The sequence below is a fragment of the Equus quagga genome, chromosome 1 (assembly GCF_021613505.1).
Source record: "Equus quagga isolate Etosha38 chromosome 1, UCLA_HA_Equagga_1.0, whole genome shotgun sequence".
NCBI classification, from domain to species: Eukaryota; Metazoa; Chordata; class Mammalia; order Perissodactyla; family Equidae; genus Equus; species Equus quagga.
The window spans coordinates 49,607,074-49,628,870 of NC_060267.1; the positions used below are offsets into that span (position 1 = coordinate 49,607,074).

General features: G+C 40.7%; 1 protein-coding gene across 4 annotated transcripts in view; it reads right to left on the minus strand.

Annotated features, from left to right (window-relative positions):
• Positions 1 to 21,797, minus strand: part of A2ML1 (alpha-2-macroglobulin like 1) — a 79,470-nt gene that overhangs the window by 25,006 nt on the left and 32,667 nt on the right. For 2 of the 4 annotated variants that reach the window (XM_046663405.1, XM_046663409.1), the window contains exons 1-12: positions 12,090 to 12,172; positions 11,433 to 11,616; positions 10,890 to 11,052; positions 10,270 to 10,322; positions 6,002 to 6,022; positions 5,035 to 5,194; positions 4,421 to 4,505; positions 3,801 to 3,927; positions 3,242 to 3,356; positions 2,800 to 2,909; positions 1,640 to 1,807; positions 121 to 348 (exon numbers count right to left, since the gene is read on the minus strand). In XM_046663405.1, coding sequence (XP_046519361.1) covers positions 121 to 348; positions 1,640 to 1,807; positions 2,800 to 2,909; positions 3,242 to 3,356; positions 3,801 to 3,927; positions 4,421 to 4,505; positions 5,035 to 5,194; positions 6,002 to 6,022; positions 10,270 to 10,322; positions 10,890 to 11,052; positions 11,433 to 11,616; positions 12,090 to 12,154 — 1,479 coding nt within the window. In that variant the 5' untranslated portion in view covers positions 12,155 to 12,172. Of the gene's footprint in view, positions 1 to 120; positions 349 to 1,639; positions 1,808 to 2,799; positions 2,910 to 3,241; positions 3,357 to 3,800; positions 3,928 to 4,420; positions 4,506 to 5,034; positions 5,195 to 6,001; positions 6,023 to 10,269; positions 10,323 to 10,889; positions 11,053 to 11,432; positions 11,617 to 12,089; positions 12,173 to 21,797 lie in introns of those variants that run through there. The other 2 variants (XM_046663420.1, XM_046663431.1) reach the window with 1 other exon arrangement.

The window sequence follows — 21,797 nt, forward strand, 5'->3', positions numbered from 1 at the left end:
TTACCTGTGTGGTTCGTATTATCTCTCTATCTAGACAGGCTATCCACCTTCTCTGGCTCACTCTCCTCATCCCCTTTTCTTCCTGACACACTTTCACCAATCCTTATTTCCCAGCCTCACATAGTAGGAGAAGATGACTTCCTGGTCAGGGTTCACATCATCCGGATCAATGTAATAATCCACCAGTACTTCCTGGGGCTGGCCACATTCCAAGATGCCACTTAGCGGGCGGATGCCAACAAAGCTGCGAGTTGTGTTGTAGAAGGGTCGCAGGTAAAGGTAGGCATTTTGGTAGTAATGATGCACCTGTTCTGGCTTATATTCCAAATCTTCCATTTGGAACCTGCCCTAAGAAAAAGAGAGAGAAAAAAGTCCTTTTAGCATGTACTCCAACCATATTAACCCCATGGATTTGTTACGATTTTCACATAGATCTCTCTCAAATCTTCACTGCCTAAAAATGGCATATATATATATATGTCACTAAAGGTGCAGCCAAGGATGTTTGAGGAATCCACTAATAGTGGTTATGTGCAGCAGCATTTTGGGATGTGAAGGAGTGAAATAAGGGCTGAATTACAGTTGTCAAGTGACGGAAAATTGAGGATGATATATCTTCACACACCTGATGCCTACAGGATAGATAAGCATGAGTGAGATTATATAGAAATTAAAGACTATATCTCAGAGACAAGAAAACTGGATATAGAGGATAATAAGATTGAAAATGATTATCTCTGAGTGATTGAGTGATGCCAAGAGTAAGGAAATAGTTAAATTAGCCACCATGCAAACAATATGTGTTTACTTAAATAGTATAGCTGAATGGTTGCATTAATGGCTCCAACTCTTCATCCCTCCTTTATCAACATCCTTTACCATGTAATCTTACAGTGCCCTCTCAGTTTAACTGTGGGCCTTCCATGTGACTTGCTGTTGGGAATAGGATGCTAGCATATGCTAGATAAGCAGAGGCTTGGAAAAGCCTTTGCACATCCACTTTTGCTCTTGCATCTCATCATCGCCATGAGAATACACCTGGGCTAGTTTGCTGGAGCATGAGAGACATGGGGAGCACTAGCTTATAGCCAGCTGATTCACAAACATATAAGGAAGTGCACCACGGTCAGCAGAGCTGCCTAGCTGACTACCCTAGATGCAGGAGCAATAACTGCTTCTTGTTGTAAAATACTAAAGTTTTGTAGTGGTTCGTTAAGAGCATTGTGTGGGAATTGATAACTGATACAAGCCCTCCTTATAAGTTGTCCAAACTCTAAAGTTCACTTCTTTGCCATTTTTATGAGTAATAGGGGAAAGGGGAAGGGAAATAGGAGGAAGAAGATGACCCTGAACCATTTTTTTCTCCCTACTCTGACTTCAAATATAGGATCAGATAGAGATGGGGATAAATTATAAGATGAATTAGTAGAAATAGGAATTTTGATCTGAAGCATCCCTTATTTGATTGATATTAAAAACAAACAGGATCCAAGAAAAAGAGTTTATCAACTGAAGAGCAGGACTGGTGAGTGAGGGAGATGGAATTTCAAATGGATGTGTGGGGAGAAATAGAAAAATTTTGAAGTTTTCCTTCAGGGAAGCCTTCCTTGCTGGAAAGCCGGTCCTCCCTAGTGCTTACCTCCAGAGAAATGTCTGTCCCATTCCAAGTAATCGTATCCAACTGGAAGGGAGCGAGGCCATCATTGTCTGTAATGAGGGTCTGGTTGGTGGTTCCATTTATGCCTTTAATCACCAGAAACACTGAATGACTCTTGAGAAGGGAGCCATCACGGCCCCTGACTCTTATCTGAGGGGTGAAGGTCATTAGGACATTAGAATTAGGTTTGGAGTAGGTTCAAGTATGACATAAAGTGAAGTGATCACAGAAACTCTCAGAGTACACTTCAGGAATGAGTTCAGAAAAAGGTAAATGTGACTCAAGGGTTGGAAACTAGGCTCTACGAAGAACTGAGAAACAAACAGAAGTAGATTAGCCTGGAGCAGAAGCAGATTTGCCAGGAAGCTAATGAAGCTTTAGGGTGCTTCATTTGCACAGGCTCTTTCCAAGGTTCTGTACATTGTCTCGCTTTTGTTTTCTTCAAGAGACTCCCCTTCCCCTCCCAAATTGTATAATCCTTAGGCTCTAAGAAACTCTGGATCTACTCTCGGTCTAGAGAAAGGATGACTAAGAAATAAATGTATGTAAATATGTACAACATTATTGTGTTGACCAGTTGTTTGGGAAGTGAAGAAAGGGGTATCAACAAAAGAAATTTTAAAATCTCTAAAGAAAATGCTTAAGGAGCTACAAATGGCTCTCTGTCAAGGAAAGTTTGATATTAACCATGCCGAGATGCAGACGCCCAGACTAGATGATTTCTCCAGATACTTGCAGCTCTAAAACTCAAAGATCTGTACAGTAGAATATGAGCCGCTGGCACTGGGAAGGTCACTGAAGTCACGTTAATATTCAAGGCATATCTCACAGGGGATTAAGGGCAACACCGTGAAGGAGTTGAGAGTACTTGGGATGCAGACTGCCTGAGTTTGATGGTAGTTACCACTTACCAGCTGTATAACCTTGGGAAAATCACTTAACCTCTCTATGCCTCAGGATCCTCACCTGTAAAATGGGGCCAATAATAGTGCCTACCTCATAGGATTGTAAAGATTAAATAAGTAAACACATATAAAGTACTTAGAACAATGCTAAGTTAGCCATTATTATATGTCTACAAGAAGGAGTCAACAGTGGGTGGTTAAGCATTTTTGTCTGTGCAGAGACAAGTTTCAACATACCTTCCCACTGAAGGGGAAATTGGGGTGATAAAAATTATTGGTGTCTTCAAAGCTCATTGATCCCATTTGTGAAGAAATGTCTATCTTCTGTGTGGTATTGGCCTCCACTCCTGCAGAGGGAAACCAGACATATGATGATCTAAATACCTGATATCCTCATTTTTATGTTTAACATAAAATCCCTGAAAGGATGGTGCCACTGGAAGTATGAAGCTGAATATATTTCTGGCCAAAGATCCAAACCAACTCCTCTTCTCCATCTTTTGGGGAAATAGGTAGTGGATGGCAGGTTGGAATCGAGCATTTCCCTTTGACTGTGCACTAAGAATACTAGTTCCCAAACACTAATGAGGGTAGGTCTTGAATCTTCTGAGGAGGTCTGTCCCTGGGACAGTCTTTTTTCATTCTCTTTTCTTAGTAGAACAAGGAGTATCCCACTTACCTGTCCCTTCCTCCACCACAGTAGCCACAATATTGATCCTGTGGCTATACCTATAACTAGTGAGGTTGAAGGTGGACATGTCCACAGAAGCTGAGAAGCATCCTGCTTTGTCAGTCTGGTGAGGCAATCAGAGAGAGAGAGAGAGAGGATGAACAACAATCTCAACTTCCATTTCATAACGTACTGTAGAAGGAAATAATTTCTTATTTCTATACTTTAATTTCTCCATCTTTAAGATAGAAAAACTCTCCTGTAACATGAAGTATACACCCACACATATATAATCATGTCACAACCTTGAAGTCCAAAATATGACAAGGGGAAAAGAAACAACCGTAGAATAGGAAAATCGTATCTCCCAAGGGATTAGTACAAGGCAGAATCTAAAAGACTTTATTTGTTTAGGATAAAAAAGACTGCTTTGTGCTTTGGAACTGGGGTAATAATCAGACGAAATGCTTTCTACTTTGGGCTTTCACCACTCTTCTATATTAGTGCCTGCTTATTTACTCTTTAGGACGTGTGAATAGAGCTCCTTTTCTGCATCCCATTTGCTCACCTGTCCAGAGATGTTCCTGCAGTTGTCGAGTAGCTGTTCCTCTTCTGCCTTTGGGAACCAGTAATTATGTGCCTTTTGACACGCTGATACCTGCACGGCCCCCAGCATGGGCTTTCCATAGGTGTACCTAGCCCAGAAAAGCACGAGGAGTCAGAGTTGGGAAATTTCACTTGAGATCCAACCCTCCTCCCTCAAACACCCCTTTTCCTTCCTTCCCACACTCCAGCCTCTGAAAGTAATCTAGGAACCCCACCCTTCTCCAGCTCTTTTTCACTTCCCTACTTTACTCAAAGCCTTAGAATATTGCCATTACACAATAAGTACCATCCAAAGGACAGAAACAGTGTCTTTCTTTTTCCTTACTCCTATTTTCTCCATGGGATTCGATATTGAATTCTGCACAAAGTAGACACTAGATCAATAACACTGACTGAGTGAGCAGTGGAAAGTAAGAGCAGAAACACAATTAGAAAATGTGTTCTTGGAGAAGTCATGACTAGACTACATAAAATATCCCAAGTTTCAACCACTATGTCCATAATCCCTCTCCCCATAACACTCCCTCATCACATCTCTCAATATAGCTTTAATCGCCACCAGATCCAGAGCTTTATTCTTACCTGCAACAAATTTTTACTAGGAAAGATTTGTCCACCACTGATAACTGCTTGGGTTCCACGACCTCCAATTTAAACTTCGGCAGCACTGGAGAGAGTGGAAAGAGAAATAGAAAAGGAATGGGAGAGGGACTTGACCATATAAGTAGTGAACAGAAGGGTATAAAAACAGTGATAATCCGGGGGCGGCCCCGTGGCGCAGCAGTTAAGTTCGCACGTTCCGCACCGGCGGCCCAGGGTTTGCTGGTTCGGATCCCGGGTGTGGACATGGCACCGCTTGGCAAGCCATGCTGTGGTAGGTGTCCCATATATAAAGTAGAGGAAGATGGGCATGGGTGCTAGCTCAGGGCCAGGCTTCCTCGGCAAAAAGAGGAGGATTGGAAGTAGTTAGCTCAGGGCTAATCTTCCTCAAAAAAAAAAAAAAACAAAAAACAGTGGTAATCCAACTAATTAGTTAAATTAAAGGGGCATTGTTAAGGTAAAACTCCTGAAGTTATTAGCTGGTTTAGCACTGATTCAAAAATGAGTAAACAATCCCTTCCCATAGAAGATTTTACTTTACCTTTGCTGATTTTGAGACAAGATTATGTCCAACACTTTGACCTGCTCCCACCTACCATATTCTTCCACACTGAAGGTGCCAAAGGTCTTGCCCTCAGCCACTGTCACTGTATAGGTGCCCAGCGTTGCCTCTGGTGCCAGTTGGAAGGATAGCTCGACAATGCCTTGCTCGGGCACCACTTCCAGCCATTGTGCAATCCTGTTGCTATTCGGATCCTGTGTCCATTAAAAAGAAACCTCATGATGTGCCTGCCTGTTTGATTCCCATTCTGCACTGCAAAAAGTAGATAAAGAGGTAAAAAGCAGGTAGAGAATCCCACCCATTGTTCATGACCTGCCATGGTCTGTGTCCAGGAAGAACAGCTCCCTGTGCTATTTATACTTTTCTTTACTACTGAATGAGATAAGTTTTCCTATAGGTCCAGCCCTCCTTTGGGAAGAAAAAAGTCCTTGTGGATTCAAGTGATCAGACTGAGTCCTTCAAGGTGTTATCACCAGTTTCAGAAAGTAGGCTTTAGAATGTACATTACAAAGAGTGTTTACTCTTCTTGGTCCCTATTACGGGACAACACTGAGGGGATTGATCATAAGACGCCTGAAAGATAGGTAATTTAGCAGAAAAATGGAGGGGATGCTGTGGGGAATTTGTCTTTCTAGTCCCTTTCTTTCTAAGCACTTCTCACAGGTAGTCATGTCATATTCAGCTCTTGAGGGTCTTCAACAATAGCCCTTTCCAGAGACTGAGAGGAGTACAGAACAAGGCTAGCTTGGCATGGCACAGAGAATTGCAGGAATGAGAGTGGGCAGGTGAGCCACAGCAGAGGTTGGTGTCCTATCTACAGAGGTTTAGGACTGAGTGAACGTGCAGGCAGAGGCTTAGGAGGAATTGTGCGTCCTCTGGGTAGGGCAGAGTCTCAGGCTCTCGGCCAAAATCTGAGTTGTTTCTGACATCAAAGTTTAGCACCCAATTCTCATTCCTACTTCACCCCAAATGAGAGAAAAGAAAAAGAAACTTCTGCTTACCTCCAGTTCCACTATGGAGTACTGAAAAGGAAAACCAGATAATGTGGGTTAAAGCAGGATAAGCAACGAGGATAGGCTTGCTGAAACCAAGAAGTTCACAAAGGACTCTTTCTTTTACTGTTGCCCACTCCTTTCTTTCTAAATGGTTCTTGTGTGCCCTGATAAAAGTAACAATGGGGCAAAGGTTTATTGGCTGAAGGAGGGAAGAGAAGAGATTTCCTCAAAGGGATTATTAGTCTCCAAAAAATTTGAACAGACTCTCAGTCCCTTCAGCATCCCGCAGTGCTCTGACTGAGCTCCTCCACAGCACGCCCTAAAAGATGTCAGCACCTGGAGGCCCCCCAGTGTTTCAACCTCTTCTTGGGAGCCAACTGTCTCCTGGTCTCCTGCTGCCTGAACGCCACTGGGCGGCAACCTTACTTTCAAGTATTGCAAAACAACTTCAAAAAATTTTTTTTTTGTTTAAAAGAGTTCTATCAAAGGATCATGTCTAGTTTCCTGAAGAAAATGGTTTTACATTAAGTTGGAGGGAGACAGGTCATTGAGTTAGGTGTCAAAGTGTCACCTCAAAGTTATTTGTTAATTTCAAAGGGAAAAAGATATACCCTTACTTTGGAGAAATTAGGCCGTCACCTCCTTAACCAAGTGATTAAATTCATCATCATTAATAATGGCCCACCTAACATTATATGCCACCTGAAGAGACATAGTTGAGATTCACAGCATTATTTAATAAGTATTTTTGCCAAAAATGTTTAGCTTCAACCTAATTAAGACCTCAAACGTAATTCCAGAAGATAGAGGAACAAGTTAGATTACATAATAAGGAAATAACAGACAAATAAAAAGTCAAATATTCAATGAGACAACTAGGCTTCCTCAAAAGTTAATGTTATATTCCAGAAGGGGGAACACTCTATAAGTCATATAGTCTGATCTTTCTCTCTCTGTCTCAAAAAACAAAAGTCTACATAATGAAAAAATAAGGGTTGGGGGCCAGCCCCATGGCTGAGTGGTTAAGTTTGCGTGCTCTCCTTTGGTGGCCCAAGGTTTTTCGGCAGCCCAGGATTTCACCAGTTTGGATCCTGGGCGCAGACATGGCACCACTCATTAGGCCATGTTGAGGTGGCATCCCACATGCCACAACTAGAAGGACCCACAACTAAAAAATATAGAACTATGTACCCGGGGGATTTGGGGAGAAAAAGCAGAAAAGAAGAAAAAAAAGAAGATTGGTAACAGTTGTTAGCTCAGGTACCAATCTTTAAAAAAATAAAAAAATAAAAAAAAAGGAGATTATTTTAGATTAAGATAAATTTAAAGGATATAAAAATCAAATGCAGGGGCCAGCCCCGTGGCACAGAGGTTAAGTTCGCGCATCCCACTTCGGCTGCCTGGGGTTTGCCAGTTTGGATCCCAGTGCGGACATGGTACCACCTGTCAAGCCATGCTGTGGTAGGCGTCCCACATATAAAGTAAGATGGGCGTGGATGTTAGCTCAGGGCCAGTCTTTCTCAGCAAAAAGAGGAGGACTGGCAGCAGATGTTAGCTCAGGGCTAATCTTCCTTAAAAAAAAAAAAAATCAAATGCAATGCATGAATTTTATTGGATCCTAGTTTTAAAAAAAAACCTCAACATCATTTGGAAAAATGGGGTTAACTGATATTAAATAATTATTGTTCATTTTCTTAGGTGTAATAATATTATGATTATTAAAGATATTATTTTTAGAAGATGCATGCTAAAGCATTTAGGAGTAACATGATGTCTGCAACTTACTTTTAAATGATTCAGAAAAAATGATAGATTAACACATATACGGCAAAATGAAACAAATGTTGAGTCTTGGTGTTATGTTTGAAAATTCTAACAATAAAATGTTGAAAACAAAATAACTGCTGAAGATAATCTTTCTATGAGAGAATTATCTTTTCGCTATGTTTTTTCTGTTTGTATAAGATGTTTTGATTTTTTTAAACTATAGTAGTTAGAATTTTACAAAATCATGGCCAAGGAAGTAGATAATTAGAATGTCTAGATGTGAATATAATTAAAAACATGACTAGACACCGTATTATTATGGGATTCATGGTTTTCCAATTAGAATTACATACTTGTAAAAGGACTTGCCACTAAATGAGATTGAATGCTGGAATTTAGATATGGGGTCTCGGAGACGGTACAAAGTTTGGGTCTCACTTGGAAGGGAGAGAGAAGGAAATCAAGATGGTGCTTGCCTTTGATTCTTGGGCCAAGTACCATGTGATGCCAAGCAGTGATGAAGTAGAGCATCACTACACACAAACATCAGCCTTGGTATCAAGGGTAATGCCAATTCTTCAGAAAAGCCCAAAAATGAGAGACAAGGATCAAGGCAAAATAGGACTTCCATAAACCCGGGGCTATATAGACAATAAGAAGGCAAATATCACTGAGATTACTACGGATTGCTATGAATTCCAGAGAAAGAATACTTCCTCAGAAGACAAAGTACTTTTCTCAACAGAGAGTCAAGAATCGGGGAGCACACCAGTGAGCCAGAAACAAGCTCTGGAAGGAAACAGGTGTTCAACTAAGAAGATAGCATTTCCAGCTGGAAGCTGCCTGAGCTTTCTGAACAAACGGGTGTAGCAACCAAACTAGACAGGGTCACCTAATCTCAAGTATACTTTAGCTGCTTGAGGATAAAATATTGTGTTCTGTAAACTCATAATGTTTGTCCCTCAGTTTCTTAGTAAAATTCCTTTTGTTTAATTTCAGTGTTTTGAATTGGAGTTTCAAATTGGAACTTAGAGGGAGGAGCTGGCTAGAAGAAGGGAGTGGGGAGGAAGGAGTAATTTTACAAGGGAAATAGAGAGTAACTATGGAGCACCTCTCAGTAATCCCGCTTAATTTGAGCAAAGATAATGTAGCAGGGGTAGTTAGGAGATCAGCCTCCAGGGGGCAGTAGAGTCTAACACAAGTCATAACTGGCTGTGGCCACACTGATCCTAGCATGTCCTCTTTTCAGCTCTGGAATCAACAGTCTGAAAAGAAAAAAGTACTTAAAATTATACTAAACTAACAAATAAAGGATACAAGTGAGAGGAAAGAGAAGCTAAAAAGATTCTAAATTGAGAAAGAAAATACAGGCATATCTCAGAGATATTGTGAGTTTGGTTCCAGACCACTGCAATAAAGCGAACATCGCAATAAAGCAAACATCTCAATAAAGTAAGTCATATATATACTTTTTGGTTTCCCAGTGCACATAAAATTTACATTTACACTATACTATACTGTAGTCTATTAAGTATGCAATAGCATTATGTCTAAAAACACAATGTATATACATTAATTAAAAAATACTTTATTGCTAAAAAATGCTAACCATCATCTGAGCCTTCAGTGAGTTGTAATCTTTTTGCTGGTGAAGGGTCTTGTGAAAAAACGCAATATCTGCAAAGCACAATAAAGCGAAGCGCATAACACGAGGTACGCCTGTAGTGGTGGAGAAGCTCATAGCTTCTCTGTACATGGGGAAAGGAAACAGAATCTCTGAGAACGTGGAGATGGAAACTAAAATAAAGCTTTTCCTATCTTTAAAACTTTCACTTGAATATGTGGGCTGTGACTGAAGGAGAAAGACAGCGGGGGTGTCTGAGAGGTAAGTATTTTGGAAGTATGTGGCCTGAATGGAGATCAAACCTTTTCTAAGGCTTACAATTCTAGGGATTGAGCTGTTCAAGGAAAATTTAAGTATTTGCCAGATGTTATCACATTTTTTACCCTTGGTACGTATTTTTTAAATGTTGCCTTAAGAGAATTGTCTATTTTATAAATTGCCTTGCATCATACTAAAAAAAGACAGCGGGGGTGGATATTCTTATTTCTTCCTTTTGTTAAATATTCTCCTGAATTATGTCTTAATATCTGAACTGCAAAGCCAGTTCATTCCAGTTGGTGTCATTCCTGGAGAGAAAATCTTGAAGTTTGCAAAAACTCTTTTAAAATGACAGGGAACGTAATCCTCTCTCAGGAATGTGAACCTAACTGACGTGAAGCTATCACAGCTGAGAACTAGACATCTCTGCTTGTCTTCAGGCAGACAGAGGCTAGGAGGATTCAGACGTGAACACCCTGAGGCTAGTACTTCAAGTCCCACGTGCATTCTGCACCCCAGAGGGCCTCACCACATCCCACCCTTGGGAAGAATCTCTTCTCTTTCCCCCATTCTCTCTGAGTCGGCCCTGCTCCTTTCCCTTTCCCTCCTCCCACTACATTCTCACCTTGTCGTTCACTGGAAGAAAGTTGCTGTTCAGGCTGACAATGCGGAAATGCACTAAAAGGGAACGGGCATCATTAGCAAAGGGGATTTTCCCCTCTCGGAATCTTTCTTTCTTCCACTCACACATACTTCTGAGTCAGCAAAACCCCATCAGGTTTTACTTTTTTAAAAAAACCTAGTCTGAAAGAGAGAGAAAGCCCCAAAACAGTTTCTCTTCACAGTTCCTGGCTTTGAAACCTCAGAACTGAATGCGCCTCTAAGGAAGAAAGAACAAATACAAATAACAGGAGCTCAGCCAAATTCCCTTGAGGCTCTCTTATGCATACACAAGCAGCTTGCTACCAGACCCAGCAATCCAATTACACTCGCCACGTTCCGTTCCAGGAGAAATTTGTACTTTTGTTTTACATACACACACACACAGTAGCAACTCTATCCACTCTTCTTTTGCCTGCGTAACACGGCATATATTCAACTCCCGTAACACTCCATCCCTCCAGACCTTCCTCTCTTCTGCACTCCTGGCCCCATAGGCCTACCGCCAAACCACAAAGCCCCTTTTTACGAGTCTGTGCAACTGTTCCCCCAGTCTTTTGTCTAATCCGTAAGTGTGCCTTTTACCTCGCTGCCCCGGGTTGTAGACAGGTTTGTCAGTTTGTATAAAGATGCCATTCCACTGCCTCTGAATTAGAACCTTTTTCTTCTCCTCAAAGCTGATGTTTTTTCCGGTTCCCGACACCCGGATTGTGGCCACTTCTTCCGTGCCACCAGCAGGAGGGGGTACCTGATGAAAAGAGGGAAGCTCTGGGGAGAAGTAGGAGATTGGGGGAACAGAATCAACTGGTCTCAACCCAAGAGTGGGAGAGTAAAAGGAATGAACTGAGTTAGATGGAGTAGCGAGGGTAGAGCCATAAAACAAGCTGCCAGGAAGAATGGAAACAATAATATAAGAAGTTAAGGTCAGGAACTAAAAGAAGAAATCCAAAGTTAAGGAAGTTGTGGATGAGCTATAGCGGGGAACTGACATTATGTTTAGGGGAGATAGGCTTAAAGGTCGTGGCAAAAGTAAGAGAGCAGAAATTATCCTTAAAGTTGGCTTATGGTAAGTGCCTGGAGATGAGAACAGGAAAGTAAGCATTGATCTGGGGTTAAGTCTGTGCTTACCAAAAAGGAGATGCAATGTAAGTGCCTCTTCTTCATTCCAGACTGTTCTAGAAGCTTCTGGGTCTTGTCCTTGGTCTCCAGAGTAACGGTAAATTTTACATTATAGTCCCCAGGGCTCAGATCCAAACAAACCCTCTGAGTAGAGGGAAAGTTAAGAGTGGCAGGTAATGTCACCAGGTAGTTTCTGTTAAGGAAGAAAACGGATTTCAGGGCAGTAATGATTCATCCATTCAATGAAAAATTAAGCACACAGCATATAGCAACGAATTAAACACACCAAGCCCCTGCCTATATGAACCTTATTTTCTAGAAGGGAGGAGCAGACAGTAACAAATAACAGTGCACAGCCTTAAACTTCCCACCATTAAAGAGACCATCACTGAGAACCTATGCCTAGGGTACCAAGGAGGCAACTCGTTCCATTACAGAGAACAAGGCACAAGGAATCTACTCATTTTAATATTATCTTTTTTAAAAGCTTCTTCTTGGTGCCTTAGCTTTTCTCTCTGGGTAAAGTAGAAACGGAACCAAAGAAGCGAAAAGATGAAAAGGAAATTAAAATAAATCGAAGTTATCTTCTCTCATCCGTATTTCTGTTTCAGAAAGAGAGACAAAGAAGCCATCTGCCCCGAATCAACTCTGACACCCAGCACTTACGGGAGGAGTTTTTCTGCAATGGCTGGTGATAGGGCCAATATTCCTAGAAGGAGTTGAGCCCACATCTTTGTGGGTGGGACAGCCTCCTCAGGAACAGGAACTAGAGGTCTACTCCCCTGCTGTAGCATATATATTAACCGCCCCCCAGGGAGGGTGTGGAGCTATGACTGATGCTCCAGCCAATCACCTTTTGGGGCCTCAGGCTAATGTGTAGACCAGGGTAGGGCTTCTCATCACTTCCTCAAATGTATTTTTCCCTGAAACATTCATACTGGCTCAGCCAGTCCATAATACCCGTTTGAGGGGAAAAACCAGGGCTGGGTATTCACAGTGGTAAAGCTCTCAGAACACGTTTTGGACTCCTCCCTTTTTTTCTGAATTCATTCCAAATTCCCATCCCCATTTGATCCTTTTTTTTTTCTTTCTCATTTTATTTTTTTATTAAGGCATGTTTGGGAACACAGGTATGGAAGCAGTATCAATAGGAAAGCAGTATATTTCTATCTAACTGGGAATTTAAAGAAATTAATACTACTCAGTATTGTTATAACTGTATGGAAATAGGGATATACACACTCTAGAGAAAACATAATTAGGCAACCTTTCTGAGGGCAATTTCACAATACACATCAAAAGCCTTTCAGATTTGCATATTTTTTGACTCAGCAACTCTTATTCAGGAAATGTATCTTAATGGGGAAAAAGAACATGCAAGTTTGCAAAAAAAATGTGCGTCTACATTGAGTTTCTTCACAGTGTCCTTTTAATGGCAAGACTTGAAAGCCATCTACAGTACAGTCATGCGCCACAGAATGTTTTGGTCAATGACAGACTGCATATACGACAGTGGTCCCATTAGATTATAATAGAGCTGAAAAATTTCTATTGCCTTGTGATGTGGTAGCCATTATAACATTGTAGCATAATGCATTACTCACATTTGTGGTGATGCTGGTGTAAAAAAACCTGCTGTACTGAAAGTCGTATAAAAGTACAGCACGTACGACTATGTACAGCACATAATACTTGATAACAATAATAAACAACTATGTTACTGGTTTATGTATTTACCATTTGTTGCTAGTGCCATGGAGTGGATTCCGACTCCTGGTGACCCTGTGGACAGCAGAACGGAACCCAGCCTGGTCTTTTTGTGCCATTCTCTCATCTTCCGGCACTATATCAAACAACGCTCCACTGCTATTCATAGGGTTTTCAGGGCCAAGTATTTCCTATACTATACCTTTTATCATTATTTCAGAGTGTACTCTTTCTACTTATTAAAAAAAGAGTTTACTATAAAACAGTATGCTGTGTAATGCTGGCAGCAGCTTCATCCATCTCGTGTTTACTGCATCTCTTGAAGGCATCATTTTCTTTTATACTTGATTTAACCGTTTGTTGTTTTGTTCATCGTGGCCACTAAGCATACAAAGGCCACTGCCATTGTTGCCAGTAAGAGGCCATGTCAAGTGATTGACCTGGAAACAAATTTAAAAGTGCTTAAGGACTACAAAGGCAAAAAATCAGTGATGGTTCTTGCTCGCCAGTCAGGCATATCCTATTCCACCATAGCAACAATCTTGAAGAAGATGAACAAGTGACAGAAGCTGTTAAAGGATCTACTTCATTGAAGGCAAAGAGACTAAGAAAAATTTGAGAAAGAGACATGGAGAATCTTCTAATGACCTGGAATAAAGACCAGACACAGAAGCATATCCCTCTCAGCACCATGATGATCACAGCTGAAGCAAAAAGTTTGTTTATGATGTTGACAGAAAAGGCTGGACCTGACTACAATGTTAATTTTTTTTTTTATTTGAGGAAGATTAGTTCTGAGCTAACATATGCTGCTGATCCTCCTGTTTTGGCTGAGGAAGACTGGCCCTGAGCTAACATCCATGCCCATCTTCCACTACTTTTTATATGTGGGACGCTTGTCACAGCATGGCTTGTCAAGCGGTGCGTAGGTCCACACCCAGGATCCAAACCAGCAAACCCCGGGCCACCAAAGCAGAACGTGTGAACTTAACCGCTGTGCTACCAGGCTGGCTCGCTACAATGTTAGTTTTACTGCTAGCTCTGGGTGGTATGATTTTAAACGATTCAAAAATCATTATTCATTACATAATGTGAAAGTGAGTGGTGAGTCTGCAAGTGCTGATGTGAAGGCAGCTGAAGAAGTTTTGGAAACTCGAGATAAGCTGATTGTGGAGGAAAATTACCTGCCAGAGGAAATATTCAATATGGATGAAACCTCCCTATTCTGGAAACAGATGCCTAAAAGGACTTTGACCCATAAGGAGGCCAAGTCAATGCTAGGTTTCAAGGGTAGGAAGATTAGCCCTGAGCTAACTACTGCCAATCCTCCTCTTTTTGCTGAGGAAGACTGGCCCTGTGCTAATATCCATGCCCATCTTCCTCTGCTTTATATGTGGGATGCCTACCACAGCATGGCTTTTGCCAAGCAGTGCCATGTCCACACCCAGGATCCAAACTGGCGAACCCCGGGCAGCCAAGAAGCAGAACATGCGAACTTAACTGCTGCGCCACCGGGCTGGCCCCGTTTCAAGGCTTTTAAAGACAGGAAAACAGTTTTCCTTGGGGGCAATGTTGCAGGCTACAAATTGAAACCCTTTGTGATCTGGCACAGTGAGAACCCCAGGGCCTTCAAGCATATCAGTAAACACACACTGTCACTGCACTATAGGAGCAATAAGAAGTAATGGGTGACCCAGCTTCTCTTCCAAGATGCCCTCCTGCATCACTATGCCAGTGAAATGAGGAAGTATTGTTTGGAGAATAACATACCTCTCAAGATTTTGCTTATTGTTGATGATGCTCCTGGACATCCTCCTTTTATTGGTGATATTCATCCCAATATCAAAGTGGTGCTTCTCCCTCCAAACACCACCTCTTTGATCCAACCAATGGATCAAAAACTCAGCTTTTAAGTGCTATTACCTGAGGAGGACCTTTGTCCAGGCTATTGCTGCTACTGAGGAAGACACTGATGCAATTCTGGAAGAATTACAACATCTATGACTACCTCAAGAACCTTGCTTGGTAGCACAACCAGAAGGACCTAAACTAGAATATACAATCTAGTACTGGGGGGACTTTGGGGAGAAGAAGAAAAATTTAAAAAGAAAAAAAGATTGGCAACAGATGTTAGCTCAGGTGCCAATCTTTAAAAACAAAACAAAACAAAAACACCTTGCTTGGGCTTGGGGTGATGTCACCAGGGAGTGCATGAATGGCATCTGGAAGAAGACACTCAAGAAGTTCGTCCATGACTTCAAAGGATTTGCCAAGGGTGAGAAGGTTGTAAAAATCAACAAGGCTGTGGTTGAGACGACAAACAGTTTTAACCTGGGTGTGGGCGAGGATGACATTGAGGAGCTCCTAGACACTGGCTCCTGAAGAATTAACTAGTGAGGAGTTGCTCCAGTTGGAACTGGAACAGAGATGCAGAGCAAAGAAGAGGCAAGAGAAAAAAAAACTGTAGGAGAAGAACCCTCAAGAAAATTCACAGTAAAGTGTTTAGCAGAAGCTTTTGTAGACCTCAACAAGCTCCTTAAAAAGCTGGAAAACATGGACACCAACACCAAAAGGTTTTCATTAATAGAAAGGAATGTTCATGATGTATTATATGCTTACAAGGAAATCAATGATGAAAAAAAGAAACAAACCAAGCAAACCACCATGGACATATTTCTGGAGAGAGAGACAGCTCCTCAAGAAGAGCCTCAGGCAGGTCCTTCAGGAGGTGTTCCAGAAGAAGGCATTGTTACCGAAGGAGATGACAGCTCCATGTGTGTTATTGCCCCTGAAGACCTTCTAGTGGGACAAGATGTGGAAGAGGAAGACAGTGATATTAATGATCCTGACCCTATGTAGGCCTAGGCTCATGTGTGTCTCTGTGTCTTAGTATTTAAGAAAAAAGTTCAAAAAGTAGAAAAAAATTTTTTATAGAAAAAAAGCTTATAAAGTAAGGGTATAAAGAAATAAAATATTTTTGTATAGCTGTACAATGTGTTTGTTTGTTTTTTGGTGAGGAAGATTCGCCCTGAGCTAACATCCATAAGCAATCTTCCTCTTTTTTTTGCTTGAGGAAAATTAGCCCTGAACTAACATCTGTGCCAATTTTCCTCTACTTTGTATGCGGGATGCCTCCACAGCACAGCTGATAAGTGGAGTATGTCTGCACCCAGGATCCTAACTGGTGAACCTGGGCTGCCAAAGCAGAGCACACGGAACCTTAACCACATGGCCATGGGGCCAGTCCCACAATGTGTTTGTATTTTCAGCTAAGTGTTATTACAAGAGTCAAAAAGTTTTAAAAAATTAAAAAGTTTATAAAGTAAAAGAGTTACAATAAGCTAAACTTAATTTATTGAAGAAAGAATTTTTTTTATAAATTTAGTGTAACCTAAGTGTTCAGTGCTTATAAAGTCTGCGGTAGTATGCAGTAATGCCCTACGCCTTCATATTCACTCATCACTCACTCACTGACTCATCCAGAGCAACTTCCAGTCCTGTAAGCTCCATTCATGTTAAGTGCCTTATACAGGTGTTAACATTTTTTCTTTTATATCATATTTTTACTGTACCTTTCCTATGTTTAGATACACAACACTTACCATTGTGTTATAATTGCCTATAGTATTCAGTACAACATGCTGTATAGGCATGTAGCCTAGGAGCAATAGGCTATACCATATAGCCTGGGATAGTAGGCTATCCCATCTAGGTTTGTGTAAGTACATTCCATGATATTCCCACAATGACAGAACCACCTAATGACGCATTTCTCAGAATGTATCCCGGTGATTAAGTGATGCATGGCTGTCTAAATTAGAGAGGATACTTTCTGGACCAATGACCAACCCAAATCAAACCAACTGAAACAAAAAAGAGATTTGGTAACTGACATGAAGAAAGAACTGAAGTAACCAGAGAAACTCCGAAGACTTTATGGCCTGGAATTAGAGACTTGATGTTGCCAGGTCTCATTTTTCCCAACCTTTTAGTCTTATTTGCTTGTCTCCCACTGCACACAGGGTTTCCTTCAAGTAGTAGGGAAGATGGCAGCTGTGAGTCCTCTATCCATATTTTTCCAGCTCTATGACTGCAGTAGACAAAAAGTTTAATCTATGTTATAGAAATTTTTCTTCCTTTCTGTTTTTTGGGAAGACTGACCTTGAGCTAATATCTGTTGCCAATCTTCCTCTTCTTTTTATTTCCTCCTCAAAGCCCCCCACTGTACATAGTTGTATATCCTAGTTGTAGGTCCTCCTAGTTCTGCTGTGTGGGACACCACCTCTGCATGGCTTGATGAGTGGTGCTAGTTCTGCACTCAGGATCCAAACCTGTGAAGCCCGAGGCACTGAAGAGGAATGCGTGAACTTAACCACTCGGCCATGGGGCTGGCCCCTAGGAATTTCTGAAGAAGTATTTTGTTCCTCTTTCTCTCACATGCTTACCTCTGAATAAATTACTGTAGCCAGAATACTGTGATAGGCAAGACCTGAGTCATTCTTACCACCCAGAGGCCAGGGTGATACAGTATTGCCATTGGCAACCCCATAGAGCCACATGGAATTGGGGAAGAGAAGTCCTCTAAAGAAAGGAGCCCCTTTCCATAGGAAGTGAGTTGGGGTAAAAATGCTGGGAAAATAAAACATTAAGTCTATTACAATACCTAATAATATGAGTCTGCTTGAATAAATTGTCATGTTAATACAAAGCAATACTACGTAGCCATTAAAAATAATGTTTTCAGGAAGCCTAATATACTGCTGGTGGGAATACAAACTGGTGCAGCATCTATGGAAAACAGTATGGAGATTCCTCAAAAAATTAAAAATAGAAATACTATATGATCCAGCTATTCTAATTCTGGGTATTTATCCAAAGAACATGAAAACAGTAATTCAAAAAGATATATGCAGCCTTATGTTTATTATAGCATTATTCACAATACCCAAGACTTAGAAACAACCTAATGCCCATCAACAGATGAATAGATACAGAAGATGTGGTGTATATATATATATATATATATATATATATACAATGGAATACTACTCAGCCAGAAGAAAAAGATAAAACCTTGCTATTTGCAACAATGTGGATGGACCTTGAGGGTGTTATGCTGAGCAAAATAAGTCAGAGGAAGACAAATACTATGTGATTTCATTCATTTATGGAAGATAAACAAAAAAACAAAAAAACACATAGATACAGAGAACAAATTAGTGGTTACCAGAGGGGAACGGGGGGCTAGAGGAGAGCAAAAGGGGTAAAGGAGCACACGATGGCAACTAGACTTTTAGATATGTTTAGATACACAATATCTAAATACACCACATTGTGGTGAACACGATACAGTCTATACAGAAGTCGAAATATAACAATGTATATCTGAAATGTATGTAATGTTATAAACCAGTTACCTCAATATAAACAAACAAATACATGAAAAAATGTTTTTATGAAAAGAGAAATTGCTTTCAGTGATAATTGAATGGAGGGGGGAGGGAATGATACAAAACAATACATAGGAAGTTCCACTTCTACTTAGGATGTAAAAAACTGGAGGGTATTGCTCTCTCCCTGACAATGAGAAAAAACCAGACAAACTGCAAAATCACAACTTTTCTTGCACCAAAAAGTTGAATCTAAGAGCTGAGCTGAGGTTGGAGGTCAACTAAGTAGCCTGAAATACAAGGAGGCACAGTTCCTCCAGAGCAAGACTGGATGCGTGGACTGTCTCATCTGTGCCAGAGCATGGGAAGTATGTGGACCATCACAGAAGTAAGTAAGAAGAACACAGCTAAAATTTTAATGAATTGCTAAAGGGCTAGTGTGGGCCAGAGTAACTACAAAGAATCTCTGTGTGCCATAGAAGCAAGGGGAGCTTGTACTTACTCACAGGCTCTTTCCCATGATCTTTACCAGATGCTCGCAAGAAAGAATGGGCAAGGGTGAGAGACTGAGAAAAGCCTCCTTTCGTAATATGGGCACAGAGGACAGTATCCTCTATCACTGAAGCAGAGGCCCCAGCTGCCCATACTCTTCTCTCAAAAGGCTTAAGCATCTGGGGAGGAGCAGCAAGTACTGTTGCCCCCATTGTTGCACAGGTAAAGACCCATTGTTGCCTGGGGAAGGATAGTGGGAAAAAACTCTACCCCTGGGAGAAGGAAAGGAAGAGTTCTCAGTCCAGAATATTATACCAATACTTTTAGAGGTCTCCTAAAACTGAAGGAGGGGCAGGAAAATCTTTCCCACACAAGACCTGCCACAGATACCAAGCAGAGTTTGGCAGGGAGGAGAGGCAGGAACGCTGAGAAAACCTCATTCTCCAGTGCCCAGGCATATGAAACCTACCTAAGACTGAAGATGAAGAGGACAATAGAGAACCATTCTGCCCATCACCACCACCCTAGCAGATACCAAGTAACGAGGAATAGCAGTCTGTCACTGGCAGAGGGGCAAGAACATGGTGAGGGACTACCTCTGTGATGCCTACAAAGTGTACAGGGAAGGTTGAGAGCTGAGTGTAGAGAACAAACATTGAAAAAACCCTCTGGCATTCCAGACCCCACCCTAAGCAAAGGGTACCATAAGAATTCGAAGCCTGTGGTGCACTGGAAGTAATCTTGGCAATAGTAAAACCTAAATCCAGCTCACTTTTTAACTAGATTGACTCCATCCACCATGCTAAACTGCTGGAGAAGAAGCATGTCCACTTCTAGGCACAAATACTATTTACCTAAATCTTTCCTGTTCTATACGTATCTGACATTCAATAAAAATTTATATGACTTACCAAAAGAGGAGGAGGAGGAGGGAGAAGAAAAAGGAGGAGAAGGAGAGGGAGGAGGAAGAGGAAGAGGAAAAGAAAGAAAGAAGAAGAACACAGCCCTCTGTCAAGATAGAAAGCAACGGACAGAACCAGATCCAGACAATCTAGATGTTAGAAATATCAAAGAGGGGACTTTAAGATGGTTAAAAGTAATATGTCAAATGATCTAATAAAAAAGGTGGACTACATCCATGAATAGATGGAGAATTTCAAAAGAAAGATGGAAGCAACAAAGTCAAATAAAAATGCTGAGAATAAAAAATATGGTATCAGAGATGAGCAGCTCCTTCTACAGCCTCACTAGTAAACTTGACCCAGCTGAGGAAATAATCAACCAATAGCTACCCTGAAGATATGTCAATAGAAAGTAACCAACTGAAACACAAGCAAAAAACTGAACAGAGTATCCAAGAGCTGCAGGATGATGTCACATGGTTTGATGTAAATGTTATCAGAATTCTGGAAGGAGAAGAGAGAAAGAACAAGCAGAAGAAATGTGTAAGGAGATAACAGATGAGAATTTTCCAAAAATAACAAAAGACCGAACAACAGACCCATAAATTCTAGAATTCCAAACAGGATAAATACCACAATAAAACACACTAATGACATCATATTCAAAATGCTGAAAATCAGAGATAAATAGGAAGTCTTGAAGGTGACCAGAGAAAAAACATACATTACATATAGAAGAACAAAGTTAAGAATTATAGCAAACTCCTCATGAGAAACAATGTCAACCAGAAGACAATAGATTGGTATCTTTAAAACGCTGAAAGGAAGAAAAAAAAAGGAAATCTAGCATTCTGTACCCAGCAAAAATATCTTTCAGTATTGAAGGAGAAAAAGACTTTTTCAGGTAAACAAAAGCTGAGAGAATTTATTGCTAGTAGATCTGTGCTACATGAACTATTAAACAGAGTTTTTAAGGCAGAAGATATAAGACAGGGGTTGACAAATTATGGCCTGCAGGTCAAATGCAGCCTGCTACAGGTTTTCTAAATAAACTCTTATTGGAGCACAGTAACACTCATTTGTTTACATATTGTCTATGGCTGTTTTTGTGCTACCATGGTAGATCTGAGGCATTACAAGGGACCATATGGCATACAAAGCCTACATTATTTACTGTCTGATCATTTAGAGAAAAAAATTGCTGACTCCTGAAATAAGACACCATACAAAAACTGCACAAATAAATGAAGTTCTAAATGGTATCAAATAAAATATAAAAGACATTTAAATCAATTTCCAATAACTCTAAAAGATAAATGACTCCCTAAAGCAAAAAATAGTTCATTCTGAGTATGACGTAGGGGTGAGGCATTTTTTACATGTCAAGATAGAATGATAAATGAAGAAAGAAACATTGTAGAATCTGCTTAGCATAATTCCTTTGGCACCTTTTCCTTCTCTCCTATTTTGAATTTTCTGATTCTAAATATTTCTTTTCTTCCCTCTGTAACTTGTTCAGGGCCTACCACTACATGTCTACTTCTCTCAGCTTTTCTAAAATCCCAGTAAAGACACCTTTATTCTCTCCAGCCATGAATCTTCTTTTACCCTGGTCCTTTGATTCTAGTACAGATGATTTGTTAACTTTGGGATCTTATTGAACATTTTCCAATTCTGTGGATCTAAGAGAGAAGCTAGAATGGAGACAGGTATTGTTCCAGCTATGGGAGCTATCTTTGCATCCAGTAATCTATTACCCATGCAATGGAAAAATAGAAATGCCCAAGCTAAAGAGGGGTGCTTATTTATATATAAATGTTTTTATCTTGTATTCCCAAGAAACTAACTATACTGCTAAGGGAGATTTAAAACAGCTATTTACT